At 44.9% G+C, this 27990-nt stretch overlaps 2 protein-coding genes across 3 annotated transcripts in view; one reads left to right on the top strand and one right to left on the bottom strand.

Annotated features, from left to right (window-relative positions):
• The first annotated feature begins 1745 nt into the window (after positions 1-1745).
• Positions 1746-27525, top strand: METTL9 (methyltransferase 9, His-X-His N1(pi)-histidine). Its single transcript, XM_081839962.1, has 5 exons — positions 1746-2213; positions 6709-6899; positions 11792-12001; positions 15045-15229; positions 26780-27525. Exons 1-5 carry the CDS (start codon positions 1851-1853, stop codon positions 26983-26985), a joined length of 1155 nt encoding a protein of 384 aa, XP_081696088.1. The 5' UTR covers positions 1746-1850; the 3' UTR covers positions 26986-27525.
• Positions 16316-27990, bottom strand: part of IGSF6 (immunoglobulin superfamily member 6) — a 29704-nt gene continuing 18029 nt past the window's right edge. The window contains exons 2-7 of one of the 2 annotated variants that reach the window (XM_081840081.1): positions 23521-23647; positions 22781-23134; positions 21254-21360; positions 19797-19862; positions 18039-18119; positions 16316-17343 (exon numbers count right to left, since the gene is read on the bottom strand). In XM_081840081.1, the coding sequence (XP_081696207.1) occupies positions 17302-17343; positions 18039-18119; positions 19797-19862; positions 21254-21360; positions 22781-23134; positions 23521-23587 (717 nt within the window). In that variant the 5' untranslated portion in view covers positions 23588-23647 and the 3' untranslated portion in view covers positions 16316-17301. Of the gene's footprint in view, positions 17344-18038; positions 18120-19796; positions 19863-21253; positions 21361-22780; positions 23135-23520; positions 23734-27990 lie in introns of those variants that run through there. The other variant, XM_081840082.1, reaches the window with a different exon arrangement.

Below are 27990 nucleotides of genomic sequence, written 5' to 3'. Positions count from 1 at the left end.
GGCGATTAATGAAGAACTAATGCTACTTGATATGTTACAAAGTCCGAATTATGCCATAATAAATCCTACCATCCTGTTCTTTATCCAATAGATTATATATAGTAGCACTTTTATTTCTCATAAAGCAGTCTTTTATTTTATTAAGCCAATTCTTTATAGCTCAGTTCTTAATTCAACATTGGAGGAACAGACTTCTTAGCCTGTTTAAGGCGGGGGTTTTTGGCTCTTTCCCAGATTTGTTTTATTGTAGAAAAGAGAATTGTTATCATTTTCTAGCCTATTTCTTACCCCATTCATTAGCTACGGTGACAGATAGTGCAGGGATCTCTAATTCTTCCTCTCTCCCACCCTGTACATTTAAAGTCTCCTCTAAGGCTGCAATCCCGATGTGGGTAGGTGGGAATCTGAAGGCAGCTTAACTGCCAAATCTAGTGCTGGAGGCAGCAGGCTGGAAGTGAGAAGGTAAGAATGCTGCCCCTGTTGCTGTGAATCTTCCCCAGCCCTACCTGTCGATGCCAAGGATTGAAACGGACCTTCCGCATGCAAAGTAGATGCTGTACCACTAAGCCAGGGGTAGGCAACCTAAGGCCCATGGGCCAGATGCAGCCCAATCGCCTTCTCAATCTGGCCTGGGCTATTTGTGGGGCATAGGAATTGGTTCATCCCCCCAAAAATATAGTCCGGCCCACCACATGGTCTGAGGGACAGTGGACCGGCCCATGGCTGAAAAAGCTTGCTGATCCCTGCACTAAGCAATAACCCTTCCCCAGCCATAATGAAGTGCCTGAACATAATGCAGTGCAATTCCCCTCACATCTTGCTACTCTTCTGAATCAGTTGTTTTATTTGAGCCAAGGTTCCCAAGATCTTGGTAGGAAGGCCGGGTCCTCTTAGGAGAAAAAATAATGGGTGAGGGAGCTCTCTTGAGCATGTACAGACCACACACTTCATACCGATTAGAAACCTGCACATTTGGAATTTGAGCAAAGGGGGTTTGGAAATCAGTGAGTGTGGGAAAAGTGGATAGAACAGACAAAATTCATGGGAGGATGAAGGTTTCTCAATTGCCCACCATACCTAAATAGAACTGCAAAGGCCAGAGGAGAGCCACCACCTTCTCAAAGAGGCCAGTTTGGCCACTGGGGGGGGGGGGAAGGATGCTGGACTAGTTCGATCTTTTCAGCCTCCTCTTGATATATTGTCACTCCTGCTTATTAGACTCTGAAGACAATAGCAGACGGGCCGCCACCTTCCTTGCCTGTTTTGTGGGATTCCCAGGGACGTGTGCTTGGCCACTGGGGGAAACGGGATGCCTAACGAAATGGTGCGCTGGTCCCCATCCGCGGCGCTACGTTCCTGCCTTCCTGGGTGCGAAATCTGGGCTTTTATTTAGCCACCCCACGACCCCCGTTAGTCCTCTGCACCGCTTATTCCTATACAATCGGCCATTCCCGTTCAGCATTGGTTGTCACAGCCGTGCCGCAGGGGGCGTCCTCGCCCACCCTCCCGCCTCCGTGTCGAGGAAAGGCCGCCTTGCGAAGTGGAGGCGCCTTCCTCCTCCTCCTCTTCCTCCTCGCCTCGCTCCTTCCCCTCCCTCTGCGCATGCGCCCCGCAGCGGCGGCCATTGTGCCGCCTCTCGTTTTGAAAGCAGCGCCCCCAGAGGCGCTGTCCTGCGCCGCGACCTGATTGGCCGAGAGGGCGGACAGAAAGGCTGCGCGCCCGCCCACCGGCCCGCGCGCGAGCGAGGCGTTCTCTCGTGCGGGTGGGTTGGGTTGGTTGGTGTCTCCGGCCATCCCGTCCGGCCTGGGACCTCGTCCCTGGGCTCTCGGGTTCCGGCCTCGCATGTATGCATGTGTGTCTGTAATGTATGTGTGTGCGTGGATGTGCGGGCACTGAATGGGGAGCTCCGCGCTGGCTGCCGCCGCCGCCGCCGCCGTTGCTGCAGCCATGGAGAAAGGAGGCGGTGGTTGCGGGAGGGGGTGATTGAGCGCCCCTTTCTTCCCTCTCCCACCCACCCCCCACAACCCCACCCCACCCTCATGAGACTCTGCCTGGTCTGGCTGGGCTGCTACACCTTGTCTCTGTGGGTGCTGAGGAAGAGGATGTGGTCTGGGCCTGCCAGGTACCTGAGGAGCCCTTTATCCAGGTCTCTCTACATGAATATGATGGGCAGCCACAGCCAGCCAGCCCCGGGCATCAAGGAAAACCACCAGGTATGGACCCACCAGCAGGAGGAGCAGTACTTCGAAGCCCCCCACCACCCCCACCCAAAAACCTTTTTGTGAGGGGGGGAGGGGCGGCAGGAGGAAGAAGGGGGAGGGGTGTGTTTTGAATGGGCCCCACATCCATCGCCTAACCCGCTCCCCTTCCCCCCAAATAGAGAAGGATTTCAGGGTTTGGGGTGTAGGGTAGCTTCTCTTTTATATTCACCTCTCACTTCTTTTGGAAGCGTGTGATTTGAGGTGAGAGATGATGTTGTTTTGGGGGAGAGAAGAAGAATGAAAAGCTCCTTGAGGAGAGTTAACCTCTGCCCCACTGAATACACTCCATTCCCCGCACAACACACACACACACACACACACACACACACACAGAAGATTGGAAGAATCTCTCCATACTTGGCCTAAGAGACAGAGAGAGAGAGAATATGGACACATCCGGGTGAGAGATCAGGAGAAAGATTTGTGTGTGTTGTGCTTTGTGCATTTAGTCTGTGCACAAAATAAAGGAGGGGAGGAATAAATCTTTTATGGGACATCCTTTGGTTGTCGGGGAGATCAGCGAGCTTCCGCTATTTCTGTGGGTAACAAGACTGGCTCCTTTGCCCCCCTTTGAGTGTAGGGCAGGAGACTTCAGAAGAGCACATGCTACTGGTGAAAGGTGGGGATACAGGGGTGGGGGGAGGCGAAGCTGAAAAGTTGCAAGGAGGAGATGAGGATTTACTTGGACGGTGATGGGACAGGGAACAGGAAACGTAACGTAGTATAATTGATCTATTCCTTTCTCTGCCTCAAAATGTTCTGAAGTACAATCGGGTGAATTTGTGCTGAATGTGCAAATATAAAACATCGGGGAGGAAACACAATCTGTGTTCAAAAACAATAGTTTTGGCCATGAGGCAGCTTTGTGGCTTTTGTAATTATGAGCTAAGCAGGCATGGGGAGTTGCTAGGGAAAACAATGCACAACCCAATTTTTGTATGCTTGTACCTGTTTAGACAAGACTTCTGCACACACTGAAAATTCCAGCAGTTCTGATTGCTGTGCTGTTGCAACTTCCGCTCTCTCATCTTTTGATATGTGATAAGGATTCTCCTTTATGTCCGTTGACAGTATGGGATGGATAATTTAGCAGTCAGTCCCCAAATGCTGCCCTTTATTTAGAACTCACAATAGGACTCCCAAAGTTCGTTTTCTTCTCCCAACTCCAATACATTTGTCATCACTTTGTGTTCTTTTCCTTACCCTTGTGACCTGACGGACTGGAAACTCGTTTGCAAAACCTGTGTGCACCCAACCCATCAATCCAGTTTATTGAACATGACACCTGCCTATCCATATTTCTGTCATTGCTTCCTTCCATCCTGACCGTATATTTATTTATAAATATATTTTTAGCCTGACATTCATCACATGATCCCCAAGGCATTTTACGACCCGATTAAAAATACATCAGTTTGAAACAGTTAAGAGCAGAGAAAAACACAGTGCTAAAATTCCATGAAGTGTTTAGTTACAAATTGCATTAGCCAGCCTCCCATAACACCTGGGTAAATAAACTGGCCTTTGCATGGCACTAAAATGCCAAGATCAGCACTAGACATGCTTCCAGGGGAGAGATGTTCCATGGAGTTCTACCACAGAGAAGGCCTCACTCCATGACAACACCTGTCAGTCTTTCTCCTCTCAGCGTTTTTTCATCTGAACAATCACAGATCTAGCCACCGAAGTTATCTCCCAACCTATACCCGCCTTGGCTCTCATTCCCACCTCTAATAAGGCCCTCACGTTTCCTTCCTTCCCCAAGGACAAATGTTCTGCTTTGAATTGATGCATGTGGCCTCACCCACCTCTTTCCGCTGCTAGCAAAGTGCAGCGCAGTGATACTGAATAATGTTGCAGTTTGACCTCCAAAACAGAAAATGTGAACTTGCATAGTGAGGTTGAAATACTCTGAAATGTATGCAGAGAGAACAGGAATCAGTGAAGCAACAAGATTAAAGGAGCTGTGGAGTGGTTGCGTGCAACAAGTTAGGTACATGTTTGTAATGTATTATGCATGGCTGGAAAGCTCCCAGGCATGCTTCTGGAAACTTAACACCACCTTCCGAAATCTGCAATATTTTTCCAGTAATGTGGTTGTAGGTAGCTTTGGGCTGTCTGTTGGCATAAATTGATGACTTCAGGGAAGAAATGCTAGTTTGATATGCTGGCCCTCAACCTGGAACACTGCATACAGACCACTGTGCTTAATATCTTAAAAGCCAACTGGAAAGAATGGATTTGTGTATTAAAATACCCAAACCATTTAAGATTCTTACTTTTAGCTCTATTGGTAGAGTAGGGTAGCAAGGTTGAGAGTTGTATGGAGCTCATTTCAAGGCACAAGATTTGAATTGTTTGAGATATAAATATAAATTGTGTGTTAATAGTGCCAGTAGGTATTTATATGCATAAGTATTTTCAGGCCTTGAACAGGGAACAGCAAATGCTGGAATGTTGAAGTTTGAGCTGCGAGAGCTTTGTAGATACCACTGTCACACCGGTTAGATATTATTCTGAACACAGTTGATTTTAGGTGAATTTTGCAGTCAAAAGCCAAATAGTTGATTGGGCCAAGAGTGTCTTAAGAGCTGTCTGCTTCTGTACAAGCCTGTCTGACCCTTAGGGGAGGTCCAACTTGAGGCAAGGCAAGTGGTGAGTGAGGATGGGACACTATCTGTTATTGGCACCCCAACTGTAGAATACCGTCCCCAGCTAAGGCCAGTCTCATGATGCCAGTTCCTGTGAGCTGTAGTTTACTGCTTACAGAGTACAATTTTCAGCACCCCTAACTAACTACAGTTCTCCAGATTCTTTGGAGGAAGTCATATATGGTGTGAATATGACCTGAAAGACATTGACACTCAGGGTCACAGCCGGAGGTCCTCATCACCTGATTCTTCTGTTTGCAAAACATCTGCTTTTCAACTAAGCTGCCACCCCTCCCCAATCCGAATACAGTGTTAGAAATTGAGATATGAAAGCTGGGAGCTAAACGGCGCCTTAAACCTAGGTTATGGGTGTAACAATGAAATGTCTAGGTGAGCCTTTTTATAAAAAGAATCCAAAGCTGAAAATGAATGAACCGAATCTAAAATATTATGTTCATTTTTCATATGGTCTAGTCCTTCTGCTGCCTACCCCCCTAATATTCTTATGAGGGACTCTTCACCAGTCTCCAGAGAGTGGCTAGAAGTGGGGAGGCAGAAAAAGGTCCGCCTTTCCTTCCACTCTGCAGTTTTAATCTGAAATCTTAGGCACAGTACTGCACCCAGAGCTCAAAAACTGCTCACACTAGTGAAATTCCCTATCGCAAAATGCGCCGAGAACAATGGGAGTTCCGAATACTGTCCAAAGATTGTTTTCCTTTGCTTAAGCCTGGCTTGGCAGTGCCGACTAGGGCTGGGCGATGTTAGATTTTGAACATCATGATCTATCCCCAGCCAGATATCGTGGTTTGGCTATGTTGAAACAAACTGCATTTGGCCCCAGCCAGCTAGACACAGGGTGAAACGGCTGCTGCTCTCGCCGCTGGACCTGGGGCCCTTTCACCCCAGCGCTTCGCAGGCTAGGCCAATGCAGCTGAGCGAGTCCTGACACCTCAGCAACATCGGGCTTCGCTCCGTTGTGGCGTAGAAGTCGTCTTCCCCACCCCATCTGATGGGATGGGGGGAGACTTCTTCCAGCCCCCAATCTGAGCGATCTGACACCACAGCAGCATTGGGCTTTTCGCAGCTGGGGCGTAGAAGCAGCTTCCCACCCACCCCGGCTGAGCAATCTGATGCTGCTGAGGCCTCGGGGTTGCTCAGACGGGGGTGCAGTTTCACAGAGCCCCCACCTCGCTGTCAGCTTGGGCAAGCTAGCGCAGACTAGGGGCTCTGTTAAATGCTTGGCTGAAGGGAGCAGCAACCGGGTGCCCATCAGTTGAGCAGTTTAAAGATGCGGAAGGGAGGAACAAGCGCCTTGCCGATACAGCTTGTTCCTCCCTCTGCGCCATATGAGGGCAGACCGTAACATTGGTTTCACTCAGTGGTACAAATACAAATACTTTAATAAATTAATATGCATGCCCAATAAAAATACAAAATTACCATTTAAAACAACAACAAACCAGTCTTCATTTGTTCAGTTTGCCACCTTTAACTGGATCTTTACAAAAAAAAGGCATGACTTAAAAGTGGCAGCCACAACATAAAAGACTTAGTGGTATATTCCTGGTGAAACCGCCGTGCTTCCAAATCCCTCTGCTAGCAGCATCTCCTGGATGAAACTGCGCTCCTAGCAGAGGGACTCAGGAGCGGAGCGGTTTCACCAGCGATATACCGCTGAGTGAAACCAGCATCACTGTCTGCTCCTCATACCGGTCCTGGGCAATAGGTCAATATATCGCCCAGGCCTAGTGCCGACATGTGAATAATGATTCTTGTCCCTTTTCCTCCCCCTGCAGTGGTACGTGTGCAATACAGAGCAGCTGTGTGAATCTCTTCAGCCTATCTTTGTCCAGAGTTACCTTGACCAAGGAACACAGATCTTCTTAAATAACAGTATTGAGAAATCGGGCTGGCTGTTCATTCAACTCTATCACTCCTTCGTGTCCTCTGTTTTTAGCCTGTTTATGTCCAGGACGTCTATCAATGGGTAAGTGCCAAGTGGAAAGTGGCGAGGGGGAGGGTGTGTAAGTCTCAAGCTCAAACAGAAACGTCCTTGCTTCTCTTGTGCGGCTTGACTTTTGCACCAGGGAAGTCCACTTCCAGATCCTAGTTAAATGAATTATCTAAGTGTTTTCCTAAGTGGTGTCTTAGGGGGCAGCTATGCCACATGATTGCTCTGGTTTTTGGAGGGGAGCAGGAATTGTCGCTTTGACAGTGCAGCGACAACTTTTCCACGAAGAATGAGCATGCCTCTTCTGATGTGTCCATCTCATTCAGTATCCTGCTTCCTGTATCTTATTTCCAGATGCCTCTTGGGAAGCCCACAAGGAGGACATGAGTCCCTCAGAGACTGATATATTCTGAGAGTATACCGTCGCCATGGCTAATTACCATTGACGGCTGGTCCTAACAGCCATCATACCTTGTAGCATTCGAGATAGCTCGGTTAATATTGCCTCCTGGTATCTTGCTCGCCACCAAGGCTGTTTTTCAGCCGGAACTCTCAGGAACACAATTCCGGCACTTCCCAGTTGGGTGCCATTGCCATTCTAAGAGAGCGAGGGAGGTGTTCGTGGTGGGATCCTGCACCTCTTTTCTGGAAAAATAGCACGATTATGACATTTGCAGCAGGAGCGGCTGGCGAAGAGGGACATTGTCATATACCTGGCCTCCTAGCACTAGCGCTGGTGAAGCTTACCTAGATGGGGAAGAAGAAGAGTTTGGATTTGATATCCCGCCTTTCACTCCCTTTAAGGAGTCTCAAAGCAGCTAACATTCTCCTTTCCCTTCCTCCCCCACAACAAACACTCTGTGAGGTGAATGGGGCTGAGAGACTTCAAAGAAGTGTGACTAGCCCAAGGTCACCCAGCAGCTGCATGTGGAGGAGCGGAGACGCGAACCCGGTTCCCCAGATTACGGGACTACCACTCTTAACCACTACACCACACTGGCTCTCTAAAGAGGCAGGAAGGTGGGCTCTGTGTGGATGTACGAGTGTGAGTGTTGGATTGCCTCTGCCAGTGCATCCCCCCCACCCATCCCCTCACCCCCATCTTCCTCTCCACGCTAGTGCCGGGGGAGCCACTTCTCATTTCTAGAATTCCCCCATAGGTAGCATCTCTACATGAAACATTTAAGTGCCTGCTTAAGACATTTTTGTTCAGGCAAGCCTTCCTGGAGATGTAGAACGCTGAAATGTACTTTAATCTCTTTTTGCTTGCTGTTTGATTTTGATTGTTTTAAACAGCACTTTTAATAATTGATCATTTTAATCCTGTTGTTGTTGTTTTTTGTAAACAGCTTAGAGGTGTTGTTGCAGTTGTGAGTGGTATATCAAAGTTGTGAAATAAATTAAATAAAAAATCCCATTCAAGCCGGAGCATTTCAACCAGAGCAGTTCTCTCTGCTTCCAAATTAAAGAGGAGCGTGCTGTAAAGCTTTTGCTCTCAACTTCTATATATCAGTGTGTACAGATGGAAGCAGGGGGAGTGGTATTCGATTAATAATCAAATGGTTCTCCATTCTCTTCAGCCTAGAAAGACTGAAGATAGCCAAGTACAGAATGGAGTTGCTTATCTTGGAAGGGTCTGTTCAAACTGGTTTTTCACAGGAAACTTGGAGCAGATACTCAGCATGGAGAGAGCTGTCCTTTAGTATCCTTTGAGAAAACACAACGCCAGTTCATTTCTACACATTAAGGCCACCTCCTCTGCTTTGCCTGAGCTTTGCCTGAGCTGACAGATTGAACTAATATGCAACTGGAGCCCTCAACCAAACTTTTCACTGTAGCAAATTTCCTTAGAAATGAGCCTATAACTAAGCATTCAAGCTGGGTGAAGACTTAAAAGCTGCTTTATTGGGGAGAGGGTCTCCAAATCCAATCAGAACAGTGATGCTGAGGAAGAGACCTACCACTACCCAATCAATATTCTTGAAATTACATGTACACACTAATAATACCTTTATTGTCAATGTACAACCTGTGTACAGTGAAATTAACCAAGCTTCCCCCCAACAAACACTCAATCCCATTGCACTCTGTGTGCTTGTCGCACAACACACCAACCCCGAAAGTCAGTTGCACTATATTATTTTCTGTTCAGCAGCCTAACAGCCCAAGGATAGAAACTGCTTTTTAGCCTGTTGGTACGGCACTGTGGGTTAAACCACAGAGCCTAGGACTTGCCGATCAGAAGGTCGGTGGTTCAAATCCCCGTGATGGGGTGAGCTCCCGTTGCTTGGTCCCTGCTGCTGCCAACCTAGCAGTTCAAAAGCACGTCAAAGTGCAAGTAGATAAATAGGTACCGCTCCAGCGGGAAGGTAAATGGCGTTTCCGTGCGCTGCTCTGGTTCGCCAGAAGCGGCTTAGTCATGCTGGCCACATGACCCGGAAGCTGGACGCCGGCTCCCTTGGCCAATAAAGCAAGATGAGCACCGCAACCCCAGAGTCGGTCACAACTGGACCTAATGGTCAGTGGCGTAGCGTGGGTTGTCAGCACCCGGGGCAAGGCAAGTAATTTGCACCCCCTAACCCGTGTATTTGCGCCCCCTAAGCCTAACCCCCAGATGTTGCGCCAGGTGCGGCCGGCCCCCCCTGCACCCCCCACGCTACGCCACTGCTAATGGTCAGGGGTCCCTTCACCTTTTACAACTGATTATACTTCTATATCTCCTGCCCGAGGGTAGAAGATTAAAGAGGTGCTGGCCGGGGTGTGAATCGTCCATGAGAATTTTTCTCGCTCTCCTAAGTCAACGATCCCTTGCGATGTCATCTAGCGGGCTCAGGGGACAGCCCATGATAACATGTGCTGTGTTCCCCACCCTCTGTAAAGACTTTCTGTCTGTGGCGTACCACACTGTGATACAATATGAGAGGACACTTTCTACTGTGGTCATCAAGAAGGAGGTCATCAATTGTTGTTTAACGTTGTTCTTTTGCAAGACCCTGAGGAAATGGAGTCTCTGTTGGGCCTTCCTAACCACCTGAGTTATATTTGACCTGCCAGGGTGGTGTGCCTTGCCCAGCGCCACCTTCAGTAATATGTTGGCAGACAGCTGCTTGAGAGCTATGCCTCCTCCATCCCAGTCATAGATGCAACCCTGGCAGTCCTTCCTATGCATTTGCACCCAGCTGCTCAGTTTCCTTTAGTGCCAGGCCCTCCCAAGGACCCAAGGCTTTATGTTTTCCTTTGATGCATGCTTGACTCTACATCCTCTTTAACTGAGTGAAGGAAATACCACAACTTTTTTTAAAAAAACGCACCCTTTTACATGTTATCCTGCTATACAGTTTGATCTGAGCTGCTGTGTTTTCAATGAGAGAGAGAGAGAGAGGAATTATGTCATGAGCCAATCACATTTCTCAGCTAGACGTTTCCTGTGGGGTGCACAGTTAACTGCAGTGCCTCGCTGTATCCCCTTGTATCCTCGCTGTTTTTGCTCCAGTCCAAAAGGTTTCTGTTGCTTTGAATGCCTTCTTGCGGTGTCTTTAGGAATAATGCCCTTGAGCCAATTTATGTGAGGGATGCTCAGATGTACTGCCAGGGGGCTGGTCTTTGAAAAGTGAATGCCACTTGCTTTCATGTTTTTCTTCCAACGCCCGTTATAAAAATGGCAGTTCCCTCTGGACCATTCCATTCCACGCACATTGGTACGTTTTTACTTTTTCCACTTTTTATCTGCTCTCATTGTCTTCACCAGCCGTTCTCTCTCCTTCCCATGTCCTCTCTCTTGATCATGATTCTGCTCTTTACAGCTGGGACTCGCTGGCACAGATCACCTTTTTACCCTTCAGCTTGGGCTCCTTCCTGTGGTTGACCTGACTAATGCATTGCTTCCCTCTTGTGTCTCTTGCTAACCAATTATTTTCTTTCCCCCCTGGATTCTCCCACTCCTTATTCTTTCATTCACTTGCACCTCTGGCACAACTACTGTAATCTTACAATATAGACTTCAAAGTGGGACAAGCAGAGATGCCATTGATACAATCCACAGAGACCCCAATTGTCCCTGCTGCAGATTCCTTAATGAATGGCTCATTTGCCATTCCACGTTCTTTTCTATCGCACAAGGAAGCTTCGGATACCTACTGTGGTCTTTGCTGCTAGTTTATACCGTTTTAAAATATTAATCTCCTTTCCCACTGCTCTAACGATGTCATCTTCAGCATCTCTTTCAGTCTGTTTCTTCTTCTGTTCTTTTACATCTTCCTTGTCACTCTTGTCTTTTTAAAGCTAACCTTTTTTGAGTCCTCTTCTCCTCTAATGCCTTTGAATCTAAAGTCAGCATGTAAGGCAGGCAAGTCCAAAGTCCGCCGGTTGGTTTAATCGGGTGCCTGTGGCAGTTTATTTCCTGGGGTAAAATAGTAAAAAAAGCTCGACAACTTTGGTTGGCCCTTTGGTCGGCCCTCACACATGTTCACTTCATCAAATCTGCCCCTCTTTGAAAAAAGTTTGGATACCCCTGATAAGGCTTCATGGCATTGCAAGTTGGATGTCGAGTAGGTGGAATGTTGACTCTCTTATTGGGCCAGGGAGCTTGTTGTAAAATGCTGCAGTTCTTCATTAGGCAACTTTAAATGCTGGTTAAGGGCCAACCCAGGTCAAGCCCTATCTGCACTATTCATTTAAAGCCGTGTCATACCACTTTAAACAGTCATGGCCTCCCCTAAAGAAACCTAGGAACTGTAGATGTTAACGGTGCTAACAGTGGTTAGGAAAACCCATAGGGACTGAATGTTAAACCACTCTGGAAATGGTTAAAAGGTTTCCCATCGCTATGTCTGCACTGGTTTGAAATTAAAGAAATGTTGTCTCCACTTCCTAAATTTGCCCACTTTGTTCATAAACAAATAAAACCTCGTTGTCTTTTAACATTTCAGGTTACTGGGAAGAGGTTCCATGTTTGTGTTTTCACCCGAACAATTTCAGAGACTGCTTAAAATAAATCCAGACTGGAAATCCCGCCGGCTTCTCGATTTAGGAGCAGGAGATGGAGAAGTCACAAAAGTCATGAGTCCTCACTTTGAAGAAACCTATGCTACCGAGTTGTCTGAAACTATGATTTGGCAGCTTCAGAAGAAGAAATACAGGTATATTGCTTGCTAAGTGGGCTGTGTGCTACATCAGTGATGCTACGTTAGCTATCTTCTCCCCCAACCTTGCCATGGTCTATCAAAGCTTACAGGCTGTTACAAGATTTCTATCTGATAACGATAATTATTTCTGCAAATTAGGGAAGATACAATCTGTTTGCTTTTTTTTAAAAAAAAATCTCCTTAGGATTTACAGTTGTACATTGGAAGTCAAACGGAATCCGTTCTGGAAGTCCGTTTGACTTCCAAAATGTTCGGAAACCAAAACGCGGCTTCTGATTGGCTGCAGGAAGCTCCTGTAGCCAAGCGGAAGCTGCACCAGATGCCCGACTTCCAAAAATTGTTAGAAAACTGGAACACTCACTTCCGGTTTTTGATCGGGAGTCGAAACAAGTTCTAAGGCGTTTGGCAACCAAGGTACAACTGTATATCCTACCTTTCTGCAAAATATCCAAGGTGGTTTTTCAGACATGGGGCAGTGGGGTAATGTGTGCGTTCCCCTTGCGCTTGCTGAAGGGAGGAAAGCTGAGCAATAGCCGTGTTGTAGTTGTAGTAAAAAAGGTAAGGTAAGTAAAGGACCCAGTTAGTCCAGTCAAAGGCGACTATGAGGTGCGGCGCTCATCTCACTTTTCAGGCCGAGGGAGCCAGCGTTTGTCCCCAGACAGCGTTCCGGGGTCATGTGGTCAGCATGACTAAACTGCTTCTGGCGCAGTGGAACACTGTGACAGAAACCAGAGCACCCAGAAATGCCATTTACCCTCCCGTCTCAGTGGTACCTTTTTATCTGCTTGCACTGGTATGCTTTCGAACTGCTAGGTTGGCAGAAGCTGGGACAGAGCAATGGGAGCTCACCCAATCACAGGGATTCGAACTGTCAACCTTCCAGTCAGCAAGCCCCAGAGGCTCTGTGGTTTAGACCACAGCACCACCCTGCTTCCTTTGTAGTTGTAGTAGTGCAGCAGCTGGGACCTTGGTGCCACGAGGCTAGTAGCAATCAAGACTCTTGAGTCACAGGCTGCAGAATCCCCAGCTAAGGAGCCAAACAAGGAACCAGGCCAGCTTTAGGGCTCTAAGTCTGTTGGTGGAGACCAGGAGTCCACTAGGCCTGAGGCTGTCAGACAGGAACCCCCAGAACAACTGTCAGGGCTTGTATGTCCAGAGCCAGGACCTTCACAGGTATCGGAGCCTGAGAAAACAAAGGCTTCCCACAGTACCTCACCAGTCCATTGGTACAGGGAGCTAACAAGGCAAGAGGCTATGGAGAAGTGCCAGACGATTGGCCCTCTAAGAATCCTAAGGTTTTCCACCAGGGGTGGAGCCTTCAGACGTAGTCTAGTGGCAGAGGCTTAAAGATGTTCTGTCTGCTCTCAGCCTTCATCAGAGCAAGTTGCTCACCTGGAGCTACCTGTGGTTCTGCAGCTCCTGACCTGCCTTGCTGCTTTGAGATCCAGCTTCAAACCACAAGAAGACACAGAGGCTGCTGACTTACTGCAAAGGAGATCTCTAGTGTCCAATTTAGCCTGAATTACATTTGTGGGTCTCTTAACTTACAACTCTTGAAATGTTTTGTTCCTCCTTCCTTTCTCTCTCCTGCCCCTCTGCCCCCTCCCAGAATTAAATACAGTGCCTGCAGTTGGGCAGAAGCTATAGCTTGTGTTTTGCAGGATGACTGTACCATGATGATTTCTTTCCTTTTTTAAAGTAGCCCATTCTTATTTTTCTGAATGAATATAACGAAAACAATGAACATTTACGAAAGGTATCTTCAGCCATTTCAGACCCAGGATCTGCTTTTAACCCAAGCAAGCATTCGGAGACCCATTTCTTAAACCTTTACCATATATTTGCATTGTGGTAGTGCTCCTGCTGTGACCCACTTTGGATCAGGCCACGACCCACTAGGACAGGCATGGCCAAACTTGGCCCTCCAGATGTTTTGGGACTACAACTCCCATCATCCCTAGCTAACGGGACCAGTGGTCAGGGATGATGGGAATTGTAGTCCCAAAACATCTGGAAGGCCAAGTTTGGCCATGTCTGCACTAGGGGGTTCCGACCCACCAGTTGAAGACCAGTGGTTTAGAGCACATTAGAAGTATGGCCATCAGAATGCATCAAGCAGGTTTCCTTTCAGATACTTTGGACCAGGGGTCAGCAAACTTTTGCAGCTGGGGGCCGGTCCACTATCCCTCAGACCTTGTGGGGGGCCGGACTATATTTCTTTTTTGGGGGGGGGAATGAACAAATTCCTATGCCCCACAAATAACCCAAATTATCTGAAGGACTCCAGATTGGGTAATGCTGATTAACAAGTGCAAAGACCTGTTTGGCTTAGGTGAGTTTCTGGCAAAAAGATGCTTGTGACTCTGCGAAGTTGTAAGCCATACTCCCTTTTCTTTACAAATGAGAGAAATTCATCTCGTTTTGATTGTCCCCTGACAAAGGCTTCTGTTATGTGTCAGCTTCTCCAGCCCCATTATTTGCCAAGTTCTGCTGTATCAGCTGTGGCTGGTATAACCTCTTAAAGTTTTCTAGGGTCTGGCGATTTCAAGACAAGCTGCAGCTAACAAAGCTAATACAAGCCCTTTGTATAAAATTGTCATTTTAGAGTTATTGCAAACAGATAATAATGCTAACACTGGCTCTGATGGAATTATTGACTGTATTACATCTGCGATCGTGACAGACACTCTAGGCTGCAACCGTTCTGCAAACTGACAAGTTCCTCTGCGGAGAATATAAAGGTCCTGTCTGTTTATTCCCTCTTCAGCATGTACCCAGCAAATTGCTGTTCATGTGATGAAATCTTATTGGAGTAAGACGTACAATGTTGATTTGCAGATGTCCCACTGCAAAATAGATGCTAACGCTATAAAGCCCACACTCGTTTTGCGGAATCATCTGCATAGTGGCCTAGACTTAATGAGCAGAGGTTAATCCATTATTTGCCTACTTTGCCTCACATCATTGTAGGCAGAAAGAGAACAATCTCTCCTTGTCTGGTTGTAACCCTCAACACTTTCCCCTCCTACCTATACAGAGTGCTCGGCATCAACGAATGGCAGAGCACAGGGTTCCAGTACGATGTCATCAGCTGCTTGAATCTGCTCGATCGCTGTGATCAGCCATTGACTGTATTAAAAGATATTAGAAGTGTACTGGAGCCTACGAGAGGCAGAGTCATCCTGGCATTGGTTCTGCCCTTTCATCCATATGTGGAGAATGGTAAGTGTTTAACAGCTGATTAGTGGGGGTTGGGAGGGAAGGAAAGGGGGACTTCCTCACTCCTGCAATTGCATGAGAATCTGTTCTGCAGGGGTTTCCCAAGAGCTGTTTGCAATTGCAGACAGCCTGCCTAGAATCCATGGGCGCTTTATGTCTTGATTGGAGTGAGATGGCTGGCCTCACTTCCACAGTTGCTCTGAAATGTTTAACATGTACACCAACAAGTGCAGCCAAACCACATTCCCAGAGCTGTATGGAAGCAACAATGGCTCCACGTATGTAAAGTGCCTCTTAGGAGGACTTATTTAGAGGCTTCAGCCAGTCATAGCCTGTAGTCAGAATAGAAGGCTGGACCAAGTTAATTTTTTAAGGAGGAATACCTGGTTGAGGTTATGTCTCCACACCCAAAGGACTCTGGTTGTAGTTGCAAAGGAACTACTCCACCCATGCTCCAAGTTGACTTTTATAATAGTTCATTTTTTCCAATACTCTCTCTTTCTCTGTGGTTTGTGTGTGTGTGTGTGGTTCTGAGTTTTTGTTTTGTTTTGTTCTGTTTTTTTAAAAAGTTTATTTAGTCTTAACTAAGTACAAAAACTCACACCTCCAGCATTTTGTTCAATAATGCCCACTGTACAAAGCAAATTTAAAACAACCAAAGGAAGGAAACTAACCTTACAGCTCATACCAAGAACTGACTTAGTTGGTCTTTAAGGTGCTACTGGAAGGAATTTTTTTTGTTTTGACTATGGCAGACCAACACGGCTACCTATCTGTAACTGGAACCTTACAGCCTGTTTGTCATGCACAAAAGCTACAAAGACAAATCTTAATTTGTAGGGAGTCTGTTCTTCTGTGGAAATAGATACCCAAACCTCAGCATCATGCCCATGACAAATTGCAAGAAAGTACTTTGTATACATTCAAATTTTGGCAGTCACGTTTTGCTGTGGGTGGGGGGAGTTAACATGCAAGAAAAAGAGAAATGAGGTAATGAGAAAAGACTTGTTCTGGCTTTGAAATCCAGTCATTCGTCTTTACAAGTTCAGTTTCTGCATTACCTTCTATTCCCACCCTTTGTTGTCACACCATTCTCCACCATGGACCAGTGCTGCTTTTTCTGGTCCATTTAGGGGGAGCCCCTATAATGTAGCATGCAAGACCTAGGCCCCAGAATCTGTGCTTAAGCTGGCCTGAGTTGTGAAATGTTTGTCGTCCTTGCATTTTCCATATCTTACTTTGCAATTCTACAGTTCTGTTTCTTTCTCTCTGGTAAGCTTGTAACTTCTCAGGATTTCCAGGGTGTTGCTGTTTCTCTCCCACACCTTTATGTCCAGGATCCTGTTTGGTAACTGTACAATAAAACTTAACGCAACTTCCTGGCATGGCAACCAAGCACATACTGGCATTTGTTTCCTCATGGTTCAAAGACCAGTATTTACTTTGAGATCCAGATGCTAGATATGTGGGCCTCTGAAGTACAAGATGGGCTTGCCTTTTGAAGAGGCACAGGCAGCTCTAAAACTAAGCAAAGAAGGGTGAGGGTGGGAGAGAGAATGTGGGGAAGATGGAAATCAATGAAGGGAAAAGGAAGGAACACCACTAAAAACTCAAGGACATTTCTGATTAAATAGATTGTATTCCCTGTTAGCCCCTGCTCAAAGTAAAGCCACTGAAATTAATTCCAGTTCTAGGCAGCTCCCGGCAAATGTGTAAATGCTACGTTTTCATTTAACATTCTGGGTTAACTATATTTCAAAAAGTAAAAACCAAGACACCTTGAAAGTTGTTGAGCTTTTCTTTTCTTTTTTTTACAAAAACACCAAGAAAAAGTGATTTTTCAATTGACTCGCCTAAGATCCAGGACAAAGCGCTGCCTTTCAAAAAATTCCCCCCGGACGTCAGTTCTGCCTTTGAGATCCCGGTGATGTCCGGGAAAATCCAGACATATGGCAGCCCTAGCTTGGTATGACACAATAGGAGCTTTATGCTATATGAAGCTCACTTTCCCCCCTTTGGATATTTAATGTGTGAATCACGTTTCCAGTTCTACCGAACCCATGAAAGTGCATCTGCTATGATAATTCATCCATTTTGTGGCTTTTATCCAAATGTCCCTGCAAGAAAAGAAAAGAAGCATGTTCAGTAGTTTGCTAGTGTGCAATAAAACCCAAAAATACTTGATCTCAAAGAGTTATGTTCACTGTAATGGTGCACTTCTCTGTCTCTTGTTGCTTTTTAAAAATACCACATATACATAGCTATCCATATACCAGCAGAAGAAAACGGCTGGATCATAAGCTTCCCAAACAACTGCAAATTCTCTGAGAGCTTACTCAGGGAAGGGAACTCTATACCATACTGGCATCCATTGGCAAGCTCAAAAAGATTAGCTTTCTATGAAATATTATTCTGTCCGGAATCTTTATGTGTAAGACTGGGTTGTTTGTTTTTTAAGCCTACTTTCTGTAGCTTGTTTTTCATTGCGACATTCCCATTTATACAAGATACATTTTTGTGTGAGCTGCAGGAAGAATCATGCCATTCTCAGAACAGCTATGCCACCTTCTCCAGGTTGAAATGGATAAGGAGGGACGGGTGCCAAGTCACAGCACAGACAAGATAATAATAATTCTTTTTGCATTCATTGCTAAACTTAGAATACTGGAGCAACATTGGCATAGCAGCACAGCTTATAACCCGGCCTCTTTGCTGCCGCCCAATTGGTACCTTTCCCCTTCTGTCACCGATGCGCTGCGGTTGCCCATAAGAACACAGTCCCTGCCCCCTTTCAATGCTCCTGGCTACTTACATGCCTCTGCTGCCTGTTGTGCTTCTTTTTGCCAAACTCCTTTGCGATCGCTCGACAAACGGCTACTTTGTTTCCCCCACCCTGGAAATTCAAAAACAGAAACTGAGAAAATGACCCCTTCTGACACTGCCAATGCGACAGGAAACATGACTGTTACTAACAGTTGTGGGGTGGGGTATTTATCAGCTATAGGCCCGTAGCCTTATACAGAACCAGATCAGACCATCCCAACCATCCCTCTCTTCCTTTGCTGTTATATTATGGAAGAGAGCACAAGTTGGTCAGTGTGCCCTGGCAAATAGCAGCAAGGCAATTATTATTATTATTATTATTATTATTATTATTATTATTATTATTATTATTATATTGCTCAGTGCCCAAATAGACTTCCAAGCGATCTCCAAGTATAAAAACCAGTTACACAAATCTTAAAATGCAAACGTTCATAATTAACTACAGAGCCGTGTACGTTAATGGCACGAAATCACTAAATAATAAAATTGAAATACGCAATGAAAAGTACCATTTGGAATACCAACATCTGTAAATATATCATGCAATGAAAATGATCCCATTTAAACATGGCAGCAATTAAAAGAGGAAACGTGGCTCGAGGTGCCTCTGAAAGAGAAGGGGCGGCAGCTTTAGCCAAGCAGAGGCCCAGGCCTCTTCCTTGCATTGCTTCGTTCCCTGCTGGTCCCTCTCTCACTTTTGTTTTGGTCTAGCCAGGCATCCATTTCCACAAATGCAGCACACCTGAGTGTCAGGTGCCCCCCTGTTGCCCATCACCTGCCTGTTCCCCATGGAGCTCTGCCACCAGTTGGTTACAAAGGCAGACACAACAAGGAAGGGGCGTTGCTGTTCCTATTGCTAGCCATGCAAACTGGCTCCCTCTTGAGCTGCCCACTCAGCATGTGCTCCCTTTCTCTTCCCCGTAACACCACAAGAGGAAGCAACCCAGGCAGAATTCTGTCTTTCCATCTCAGCATAAAGTGGTGCACTTACTTTTCTGGTCCTCCTTTCTAAAGCAGAAATGGATTAGGGGAAAACTTTCAGTTCTTGGATGTTGTTGGACTCCAACTCCCAACTTCCCTGAATACTGACCACGCCTGCTAGGACCGATAGGAGTTGGAGTCCAGCAGCATTCAAATCGACCGCAGTTTCCCCACCTCTGTTCCAGATTGGCAGCAGTCATAGTCTGGCTCCATTTCCCCAGCTGGAGAAATTCAGTCAGGAGATGAGGCTGCGCACATCTGTTTTCAGGCATCATATGCAGCAGCAGCGGTTCCCTGCAGGCTTTGGATTAACTCGCCATAGATAACCAAACTGTTGTGTAACCTACAAACTTTGTGATCTTCCAGCTGCTAAGTGTGTATAAGATCGCAGGGTTTTTTTAGGATTGCCACATGCCAGCCCACTGCAGATTTGAAATGCAACAGGCTGGACATGCAGCCAAGTGTTGCCATGTGGAAGGCTCCTATTCAGGGTTCCAGCCAGCCATGTCTTCTTTCAGGATAATCCCTCTTCCCCCAGTTTTCTAAGGGGGTTTCTCTCTCAAGGGTGGCTACTGAGCATGCTTAGGCCTCACTGAGTAGCTTGGAAGGGTGCATCTCTTAAGAACTGGAGTTTTAACTAAAGTTTTTTGTCCCTCTGTAAACCTCAGGGTTTCCCCAAGCTTGCTGATACCTCCCTCCTTTGCGTGGGTAGTTCCTTTTCCTGCTCATATAAAGATTCACCTTTGGAGAATGCATTAGCTACCTTGTGTACAGGATTGCAAACACTTACGCAAACATTGACATGCCTCTCTGTTTTCTTGAGTTTAGGCTGTGGAAACAAAGGTGAACAATGTATTTTAGCAAAGGGGATTGGTAGCTCTTTTTTTTTTTTAAGCAAACATTACAGAGATTAGGGATGATGTGGTAATGGGTATTTTTGCTGTTGCGTTCAAGGAACCATAATGATGGGAGCCACCTTAGTGGATACAAGGGTATTGCATAAAATTTATTTATTGATTGATTAGATTATTAAGAATATTTATGGTATATCCTGCCTTTTCAAAAGTGGCAAACAAACACTGAATACATCAGTGTGCAAACACATTTTAAAACTGCCCCCCAAAAATCATCTACAGTGGTACCTCAGGTTACATATGCTTCAGGTTATATTTGCTTCAGGTTACAGACTCCGCTAACCCAGAAATAGTACCTCGGGTTAAGAACTTTGCTTTAGGATGAGAACAGAAAATGTGCGGCAGCGGCGCGGCAGCAGTGGGAGGCCCCATTAGCTAAAGTGGTGCTTCAGGTTAAGAACAGACCTCTGGAACAAATTAAGTACATAACCAGAGGTACCACTGTACAAATGAAATAAGCATAGTACCATAAAAAAATTCTAGCACTAAATGATGTATGCAAGCAGCAGAAAACATCCAGTTAAAAGTGGCCAACTGCTAGACCAAAAGCCAGGCCCAAAAAAAGAGGGTTTTGTCATCTAGACAGAATGCCATCAAAGAGGGGGCAATGCAGACCTTCCAAGAGAGAAAATTCCAGTGCTACTAAACTGGACAGGAGAAAGAGAAGAGGTTCACCTGATACAAGTTCATAGTGGAGCAGGTATCCCTTGAGGTACCCTAGTCCTCAGCTGTTTAATGCTTTGAAGGCTGAGGCGAGCACTTTGAATTGGGGTTGGAAGTGAACCAGTAAGTCAACAAGTTGTTGTAACAAGAGAGTCACATGCTCCCTATAACCTGCTCCACTCAGCAGAACCACCGAAAATTCAGGCCAGCTGCAGTTTCCATAACTTTGCAAGGCAGCCTTACGTAAGGACTATTGAAATAGTCCAAATCAGAAGATTCACCAATTGTATGATTCAGCTTAAGGCAGCTTCCTATGCACATTCCCAGTTTTGGGGTGTTTTGTTTTTTAAGAAGTGGATGTGGCTGACATCATATCTAGCTAGGCACCAACCGAATTTGCAGAAGTGGTGAGGGTGTCATAATCACATGCCCTCTTTTTTCTTTTTCTTTTATAAAAAAATATTTTCACAGCATGCAGATAGACTTGCAACCCAAGGCTGGTTGGGTTCATTGAAAGCACTGTAAAGCTACTAGGACCTGCAACCCAAGGCTGGTTGGGTTCATTGAAAGCACTGTAAAGCTACTAGGACCTGGTATGGGAGAGAGATTGAGAGAGAGGAGACACAGAGATAGACGAACATACCTTAGTGAATAACTTAGAAACTGCCAACAAAGCAACAAGGTAGAGGAACAGCACAATTGAGATGGCCAGCATGCTGTACTCAACTCCTCGGCTGTATGTTCCACTCTCTTTTTTAAAATAAGAACAACAAAAAATTTAGTTTAGTTTCAGTTTGCATTATTGGCATAGTATGAATGATGATTTTCTTGCGCTTTTTAATGATTTTATTAATCAAAAGAACACGTAACAATCAGCTGAGAACTAAAAACCGTGATAACGCAGCATAAAATAAGGAAACCACCAGCTCTTCTATGTAAGGAAGGGGATAGGAAGGAGAGAAAAAGTAGGTGTGGAGGAGGAAAAAGGAGCATCTAGACCTGGGTGGCAAGAGATCGCCATGTAATCCAGTTGAAGACCCAAAGGCACAACAGGTTGTGCAAGTTGTATATAGAGACCTATGTAGATGTCACAAAGAGTTCCATATAAAGTTATATTTTGCAGGTACAATGTTCAAATGGGAACGATTCATATATGTCCTAGAAGTCCACGAAAGAGCTGCAGAGTCCCCAGGTTCTACGTTTCTAGTTTCTTGTTCTGATTCCACCTTGAGGAGTCTAGACCATCAGAGCATAAGAAGAGCCTGCTGGGCCAGTTCAGATGTAACGGTTCCAGCTTTATATGCCGCTTTATATGCCGTCAGTTCTCCAAGCTCCTCCCCTTACTCCTTCCCTGAAACACCAGCTTCAGCACTTCAGTCAGGTTCAAAGCAAATCACCATTTCCCATTACACTCAAACCTTGCTGCTTAGGACTGGTTTCCTAACCAGGATCTTAAACTAAGATCAAACCATGGTTTTAGAAACCTGGTTATCAAACAAACATTAAAACATAGTTTTCTGTTTCTAAGATAGCAAGACACTCTTCAAATTGGGCTGAAGCACCAAAACAAGGGAGGAACACGCAGGACTAAAGCCCGTTCCCAGCTTCGTAAACCGTAGTTTGTCACTTAAACTATGGTTTAAGAACAAACTTAGTTGGTCTCTAAGGAGCTACTGGACAATTTTTGTACATAGTTTATCATGTGTGATAAGGTTGTCACGTGTGAATCAACCAACTGAGTTAGAGAGAGTTAGGCTTGCTTTGTATCTCTCTGGTTCTGATTAGTTTGAATATATGAAAATTCATATGCAGAGCCAGAGCATTAGTCCAGCAAACCTTGGGAGTGTCTACCCTGCCTGTCTACCCTGCCTTAGCACTTTTGCTTTACAGTTTATTAAAATAATATTCGCAGGGAGCAGTCTTTGACCTGCAAGTGAGATATAAACAGTCCTTTTTTTTTCCTGGGGGGGGGGGACGCAGGGGTACACATACCCCTAAACATTTTGTCAGTCTAAGTCTGGCCTCATTGAGGGGCAGGATTTCAGTATGAGTAGGAAAATGAGAGTACCCCTAAACATTTTTTTTAGAGAGAAAAAAAAAGCACTGGATATAAATCTCCTTAAAATAATAGAGAACCCTTCACCCTCAAAAAAATAAAGTATCAACCAACCTCTTATCACTAACACTGTTCCGCTTCCAGTCTGCTTGGAGGTGGAGGAATTTGAACTTGAAATTGCTACCCCACAAAAATAGATTGCGCTGTCTTCTTCATTGATTTCGTTGATCCCAAGCTGAGCCTGGTTCTTAGATGTTAAGTGAGACACTTTGAACTTGGTGCTGTTTATGCAGTTGGGAGTGCACAAGGCTTCGTGGGTATGCGCAAGATATCGAAACCACAGAATGGTCGGAGTGGATGTGGGGCATCCCTGAGCAGAAAAAGTACATGGTATAGCAATATATTTTGATGCAGGGTAGCCTTCCATGAGTGGAGGTTGAGACACTGTCACTTTGCAAAAGTTGGCACCTATTGAGGAGGATTAAAGATACCCTGATGAGAAAGTCAATCGGAAAAGGGTGAGGAGTCGGTTCTCTGCATATTACAGTCTAGGAGCTTGCTGTTACCTGTTAATTGCACAGTTTCCACAAGCCGTTTGAAGGCTCCAGTCATCACCTCCACTGGTGTGACTTACAACCCAATCCTGTGCATGATTCTGCAGAGATAGAGGAGGATTAGTTTCCCCCTGCCCCCGCTGGGTTTTTTGGGGGGGTTTTGGCCATTTGCCTCACCCCACCGCTGCCCGAGTTTTTCTCAAATAAATCTGCTCCTGATGCTTTCTGCAAGAGCTGTTATTTTTAAAGCTTAATGACAACAGAAAGGAGAGAGAGAGAGAGAGAGAGAGAATTCCTTACCTGCATAATATGTCACCCAGGTAAATTGCAACCCCAGAATCAGAACCCATTGCTTGAATGTTGCCATTTTGCCTGCAAAGTTTCCTCTGAAAGGGTTTCAGCTCAAGAAAGTGGAACTGAGGGGAGCCTGAAGTGGAAACGGAATGGGAAGCCCTTGTCAGTTACAGTTCTTCATATTGCACAACTGAGGAAGTTCCTAGCTCTGTATTTACATGATGTAAAATAAAGCACAGGGTGTCTCTCTGTGCAACTGTTTTCGGCTTATTTGATGGGTGCTGTTTAGTAGCTACCCCTCAGGAACCTTTAAAAAAGGAGGGGAAAGAATTATTTAACTAAAGTAAATGGATGGTTAAGTCCAGTCAAAAGCAACTATGGGGTTGCAGTTCTCATCTTGCTTTCAGGCTGAGGGAGCCGGCGTTTGTCCGCAGACAGCTTTCCGGGTCATTTGGCCAGCATGACTAAACCGCTTCTGGCACAACGGAACAAACACTGTGATGGAAGCCAGAGTGCGCAGAAATGTCGTTTACTTTCCCACCGCAGTGGTACCTATTTATCTACTTGCACTGGTGTGCTTTTGAATTGCTAGGTTGGCAGGAACTGGGACAGAGCAATGGGAGCTCACTCCTTCATGGGGATTCGAACCGCTGACCTTCCGATCGGCAAGCTCAAGAGGCTCAGTGCTTTAGACCATAGCACCACCCGCGCCCCAAATTATCCTTTCCTGAAAACAGCAGACTCCTATTGTTACATCTGGTTCAAGCAAATGGGAAAGACACTCACAGAGTTGACAGATTATAATCATCATGCTTTCTTATCCCATCTTTCCTTCAAGGGGTGTGCATAGTTCCAACACCTTGGTTTCTCTTGCCCTTCACAGGAAGCCCATCCAGGGTCCCAGTGGTGCAAGGCAGCCCTCTATGGAGAGGGCAATATGAGCAACAGAGTTTAGGGTCACATCCACACCAGGCATTGAAAACGCATGGCTCCCCCCCACCCACCCCCGTTTTTCCTCTCCGTCTCTCATAGCACTAGAATCTGAGAACATCCAGCAAAGCTGAATGTTGGAAGAAAGTGCATGGTTAAGATGGAAATTGCAGTGGTGGCTGCCAAGCTGCATGGCTTTTAAAAAACAGATTAACAATCCTACTCTTATCAGTACTAATGCCGATTTTAATTTTAAGCTGGGAAAGAGGAGTACATGGTTCACACCCGCTCCTTGGTTAATCTCTGCGACGACCCTATGAGGTAGGTAAAGAGGCTGTGACTGTCCCAAGGTCATCCAGTGAGGTCCAAGACGGAGTGGGGATTTGAACCCTGATCTCCTAGGTTCTAGTGTGACACTCTAACCACTACACCACACTAGCTTCCTAGAGTTCTTCTGCTATGGGGCAGCTATAGAAATTAAGCAGGTAAATATATGTGGAAAGCAATATGTCTGAAATACTTAAGGCCCCCAACCCTACAGTTATAATTGTGGGTAGCCATCTGAGTATATTTTGATTTTAAGCTGATTTTAAGCTGTATTTCAGTCGATTGCTGAATTTTTATTTTAATGTATTATATATTTTGCTGAGCCTGGTTGTGGCCGGAGAGGGTGAGATATAAATAAAATAAAATTATTATTATTATTATTATTATTGTTATTGTTATTGTTGTTATTATTATTACTACTACTACTAATTAAAGCTTGAATTTGTTTTATTCTGGATTGTTTTATTTAATGTCTTAATGTGCTATAAACTGCTTTGAGATTTTTTCTTCAAAATATAAAGCAGTATAGAATTGAGATTAATCATCATCATCAATGGAAAAAAAAAAGCACCTAGACATCCCATTGTGGCAACCATAACCTAGGTTTAAGGAGTCATTTGGCCATTAGCTTATCTTTCTGAGTTTCTAACACTGAGTTTCTTCGGGCTGCAAAAGTTTTACCGCCTCTGTCTTAAGTCTTCACATGGTGGCTCATATGGTCCCCACACTTCCTTTCTCTTGAAGATTGGGAATGAGGTGTCTCTCGCCTAAACTGCTTTGCCACTTCCCTCACAGAAACCACACTGTGTGGTGATGAAAGAGCACTTTGAACATTGGCAATACCGGAGCAAATTAGACTGAGGCAGGCAATAGTTTACAAGAGCCTTGAAAGTGGTTTGAGAGAGGTATCGCTTCCCACGGTTTATGTACTCATTTTGTCCCACAATTTGAAAATAAACGTTTTGGAGTTTTTCATTTACATATATATTTAAATGCAGAAGCACATGCATAAAAGGAAATAGATCCAAGCATTGGGGAATAACTCTCCTACCTATTGTTACAAGATAGTAGAATAATTTGGAAGAAACCAAATGGTTAAAATTATCTGGTACTTATTACAATAACCACTAAAATAAAGGAGCAGTATATATTTTTTCTTTTAATTTTTTTAATTGATTTTCATTATAGACAAAATGAAGTGCTCATGACATCAAACAAAACCACACCACCCCTCAGTTACATTCATTAAAGAAATATGGAGAATAGTAATAATAAGATTTCAGGGAGACACACTGTTTAATTAATCTGTTTTGCAGTATTGGGATAAAGAAAAACACAGACAAGTGCATAAATGGTAAAAAGGGGGGGACCTCATCATGAGTTTCAAACTGAGGTAGATTGCAGTGGGGAATTAATATCATTATATTTAAGGAATTTGTAAATTGGAAAGGCAAACCAGGTTTTAATAAAAACCTGAAGAATCTGAAGAAGTGTGAAGAAGTATCTGAAGAAGTGTGCATGCACACGAAAGCTCATACCAAGAACTAACTTAGTTGGTCTTTAAGGTGCTACTGGAAGGAATTTTTTTATTTTGTTCAGGTTTTAATAAATTTATCTGTTTTAGAAATTCCATCAAGTACTCTCAGTTTGTGCACAAGTTTTTCCATATACCCATCAATGTTTCAGCGAGGGGAATTTGCATTTCTTAACCTAATAGGGAAAGGAGGTTTCTTTCCCCTTTTCCCGGTTTTTAGAAGATGGATTAAGATTATTCTCTTTCACCTTTGAATGCTGTCTGGCTGTTTGGGAAGAGCTTGCTCTGGACTTTATGGCTCTTGGCTGCTCATAGGATTTGTCCATTATTGTTCTTGATTCGTTGTTGTAATTTCTGCCTTTCCTAATGGATTCACAGCCTGCCTTGTTCGAGTCATTAGGCCAAAAAGCAGGATAAGTGAAACAGATTTAAATAAAGATAAATAACTAACGCGAACCCCATGTGCTTTTTCAGTAGGTGGCAAGTGGGATAAACCTTCCGAAGTTTTGGAAATCAAAGGACAGACGTGGGAGGAACAGGTGAACAGCTTGCCAGAGGTTTTCAGGAAAGCTGGCTTTGCCATAGAGGCGTTCACCAGACTGCCATACTTATGTGAAGGTGACATGTATAATGACTACTACGTCTTAGATGATGCTGTCTTCGTCCTCAAACCAGTGTAAATGTGTCTTCTGAGTCAAACCCAAGAAGCAGTCTGTGAATGAAGCATTTTGATTTTGGGGTTTTTTCTCGGTTTTTATTAATTGCAGGATGGGAGGAAAAACTATTGTGGTTATCCATTCTAAATCAACATCATGTATGAAGTCTAAAGGTCAAAATACTAATTTCTTTGTAGTATGTTTTGGAAGGGGGGAAAAAAGGAACTCTTTCTTTAAAAAAAAAAGACAGAACTCTTCTGTTGATGATTTCTTAACCCCCACGATGCACCTGCAATCCAACAATAAATCGAAGATATTTTTATACCTAACTATGGATAAGGATCATGATCCAGCCATAGCCAGGAAGCTACATAAACTGATCCAGTGCAGCTGGTTTTTCAAGGACATGCGAGAATACTGGCAATAAAGCTGTCCGTCCAGTATAAAAACTGGATTGATTATCAAGTGTTGGGATGGATTTTCTTCCATGTTGATGAAGTTATTTTATCTGTTGGTCTTCAGCACATGTTTTTAATCATGCTAATAAAACTTTTTTTGAGATGACTCGTGTATCCAATCTTCATTTATGCAAACGGAGTCTTGTTTAGCCTTAGATAACTTGGGTGTGTGCATGTAAACATAGGAAGTTGCCTTGTGGTCCGTATCATTCAGAACTGTAAACCCTTAACTTGCAACAACCTGGGATGAACACTTTCTCAGCTGCCTACAATCCTTTAACACAGGTGGGGGAACCTGTGGCCCTCCAGTTGCTGTTGGACTCCAACTCCCATCAGCCCCAGTCTGCTTGGCCCAATGGTCAGGGGTTATGAGGATTGTAGTTCAGAAACACAGGTTCCCCACCTCTTTCCTCAGCAGGAAGTGCTGGAGACATAATCTTCACCAGTCTGCAAAGCTTGGCTGCTCTGCCTGTGGAGTTAAGGCATATGAACAAACGACACTGCCTTATTCAGAATCAGATCGTAGGCTCAGTAGCGTCTATTCTGACATGCAACAGCAAACCAAGGTAGC

The sequence above is a fragment of the Podarcis erhardii genome, assembly GCF_964252035.2.
Source record: "Podarcis erhardii genome assembly, chromosome: 14".
NCBI classification, from domain to species: Eukaryota; Metazoa; Chordata; class Lepidosauria; order Squamata; family Lacertidae; genus Podarcis; species Podarcis erhardii.
The sequence above is the reverse complement of the archived record's forward strand: the minus strand, read 5'-3'. Positions and strand labels throughout refer to the sequence as shown.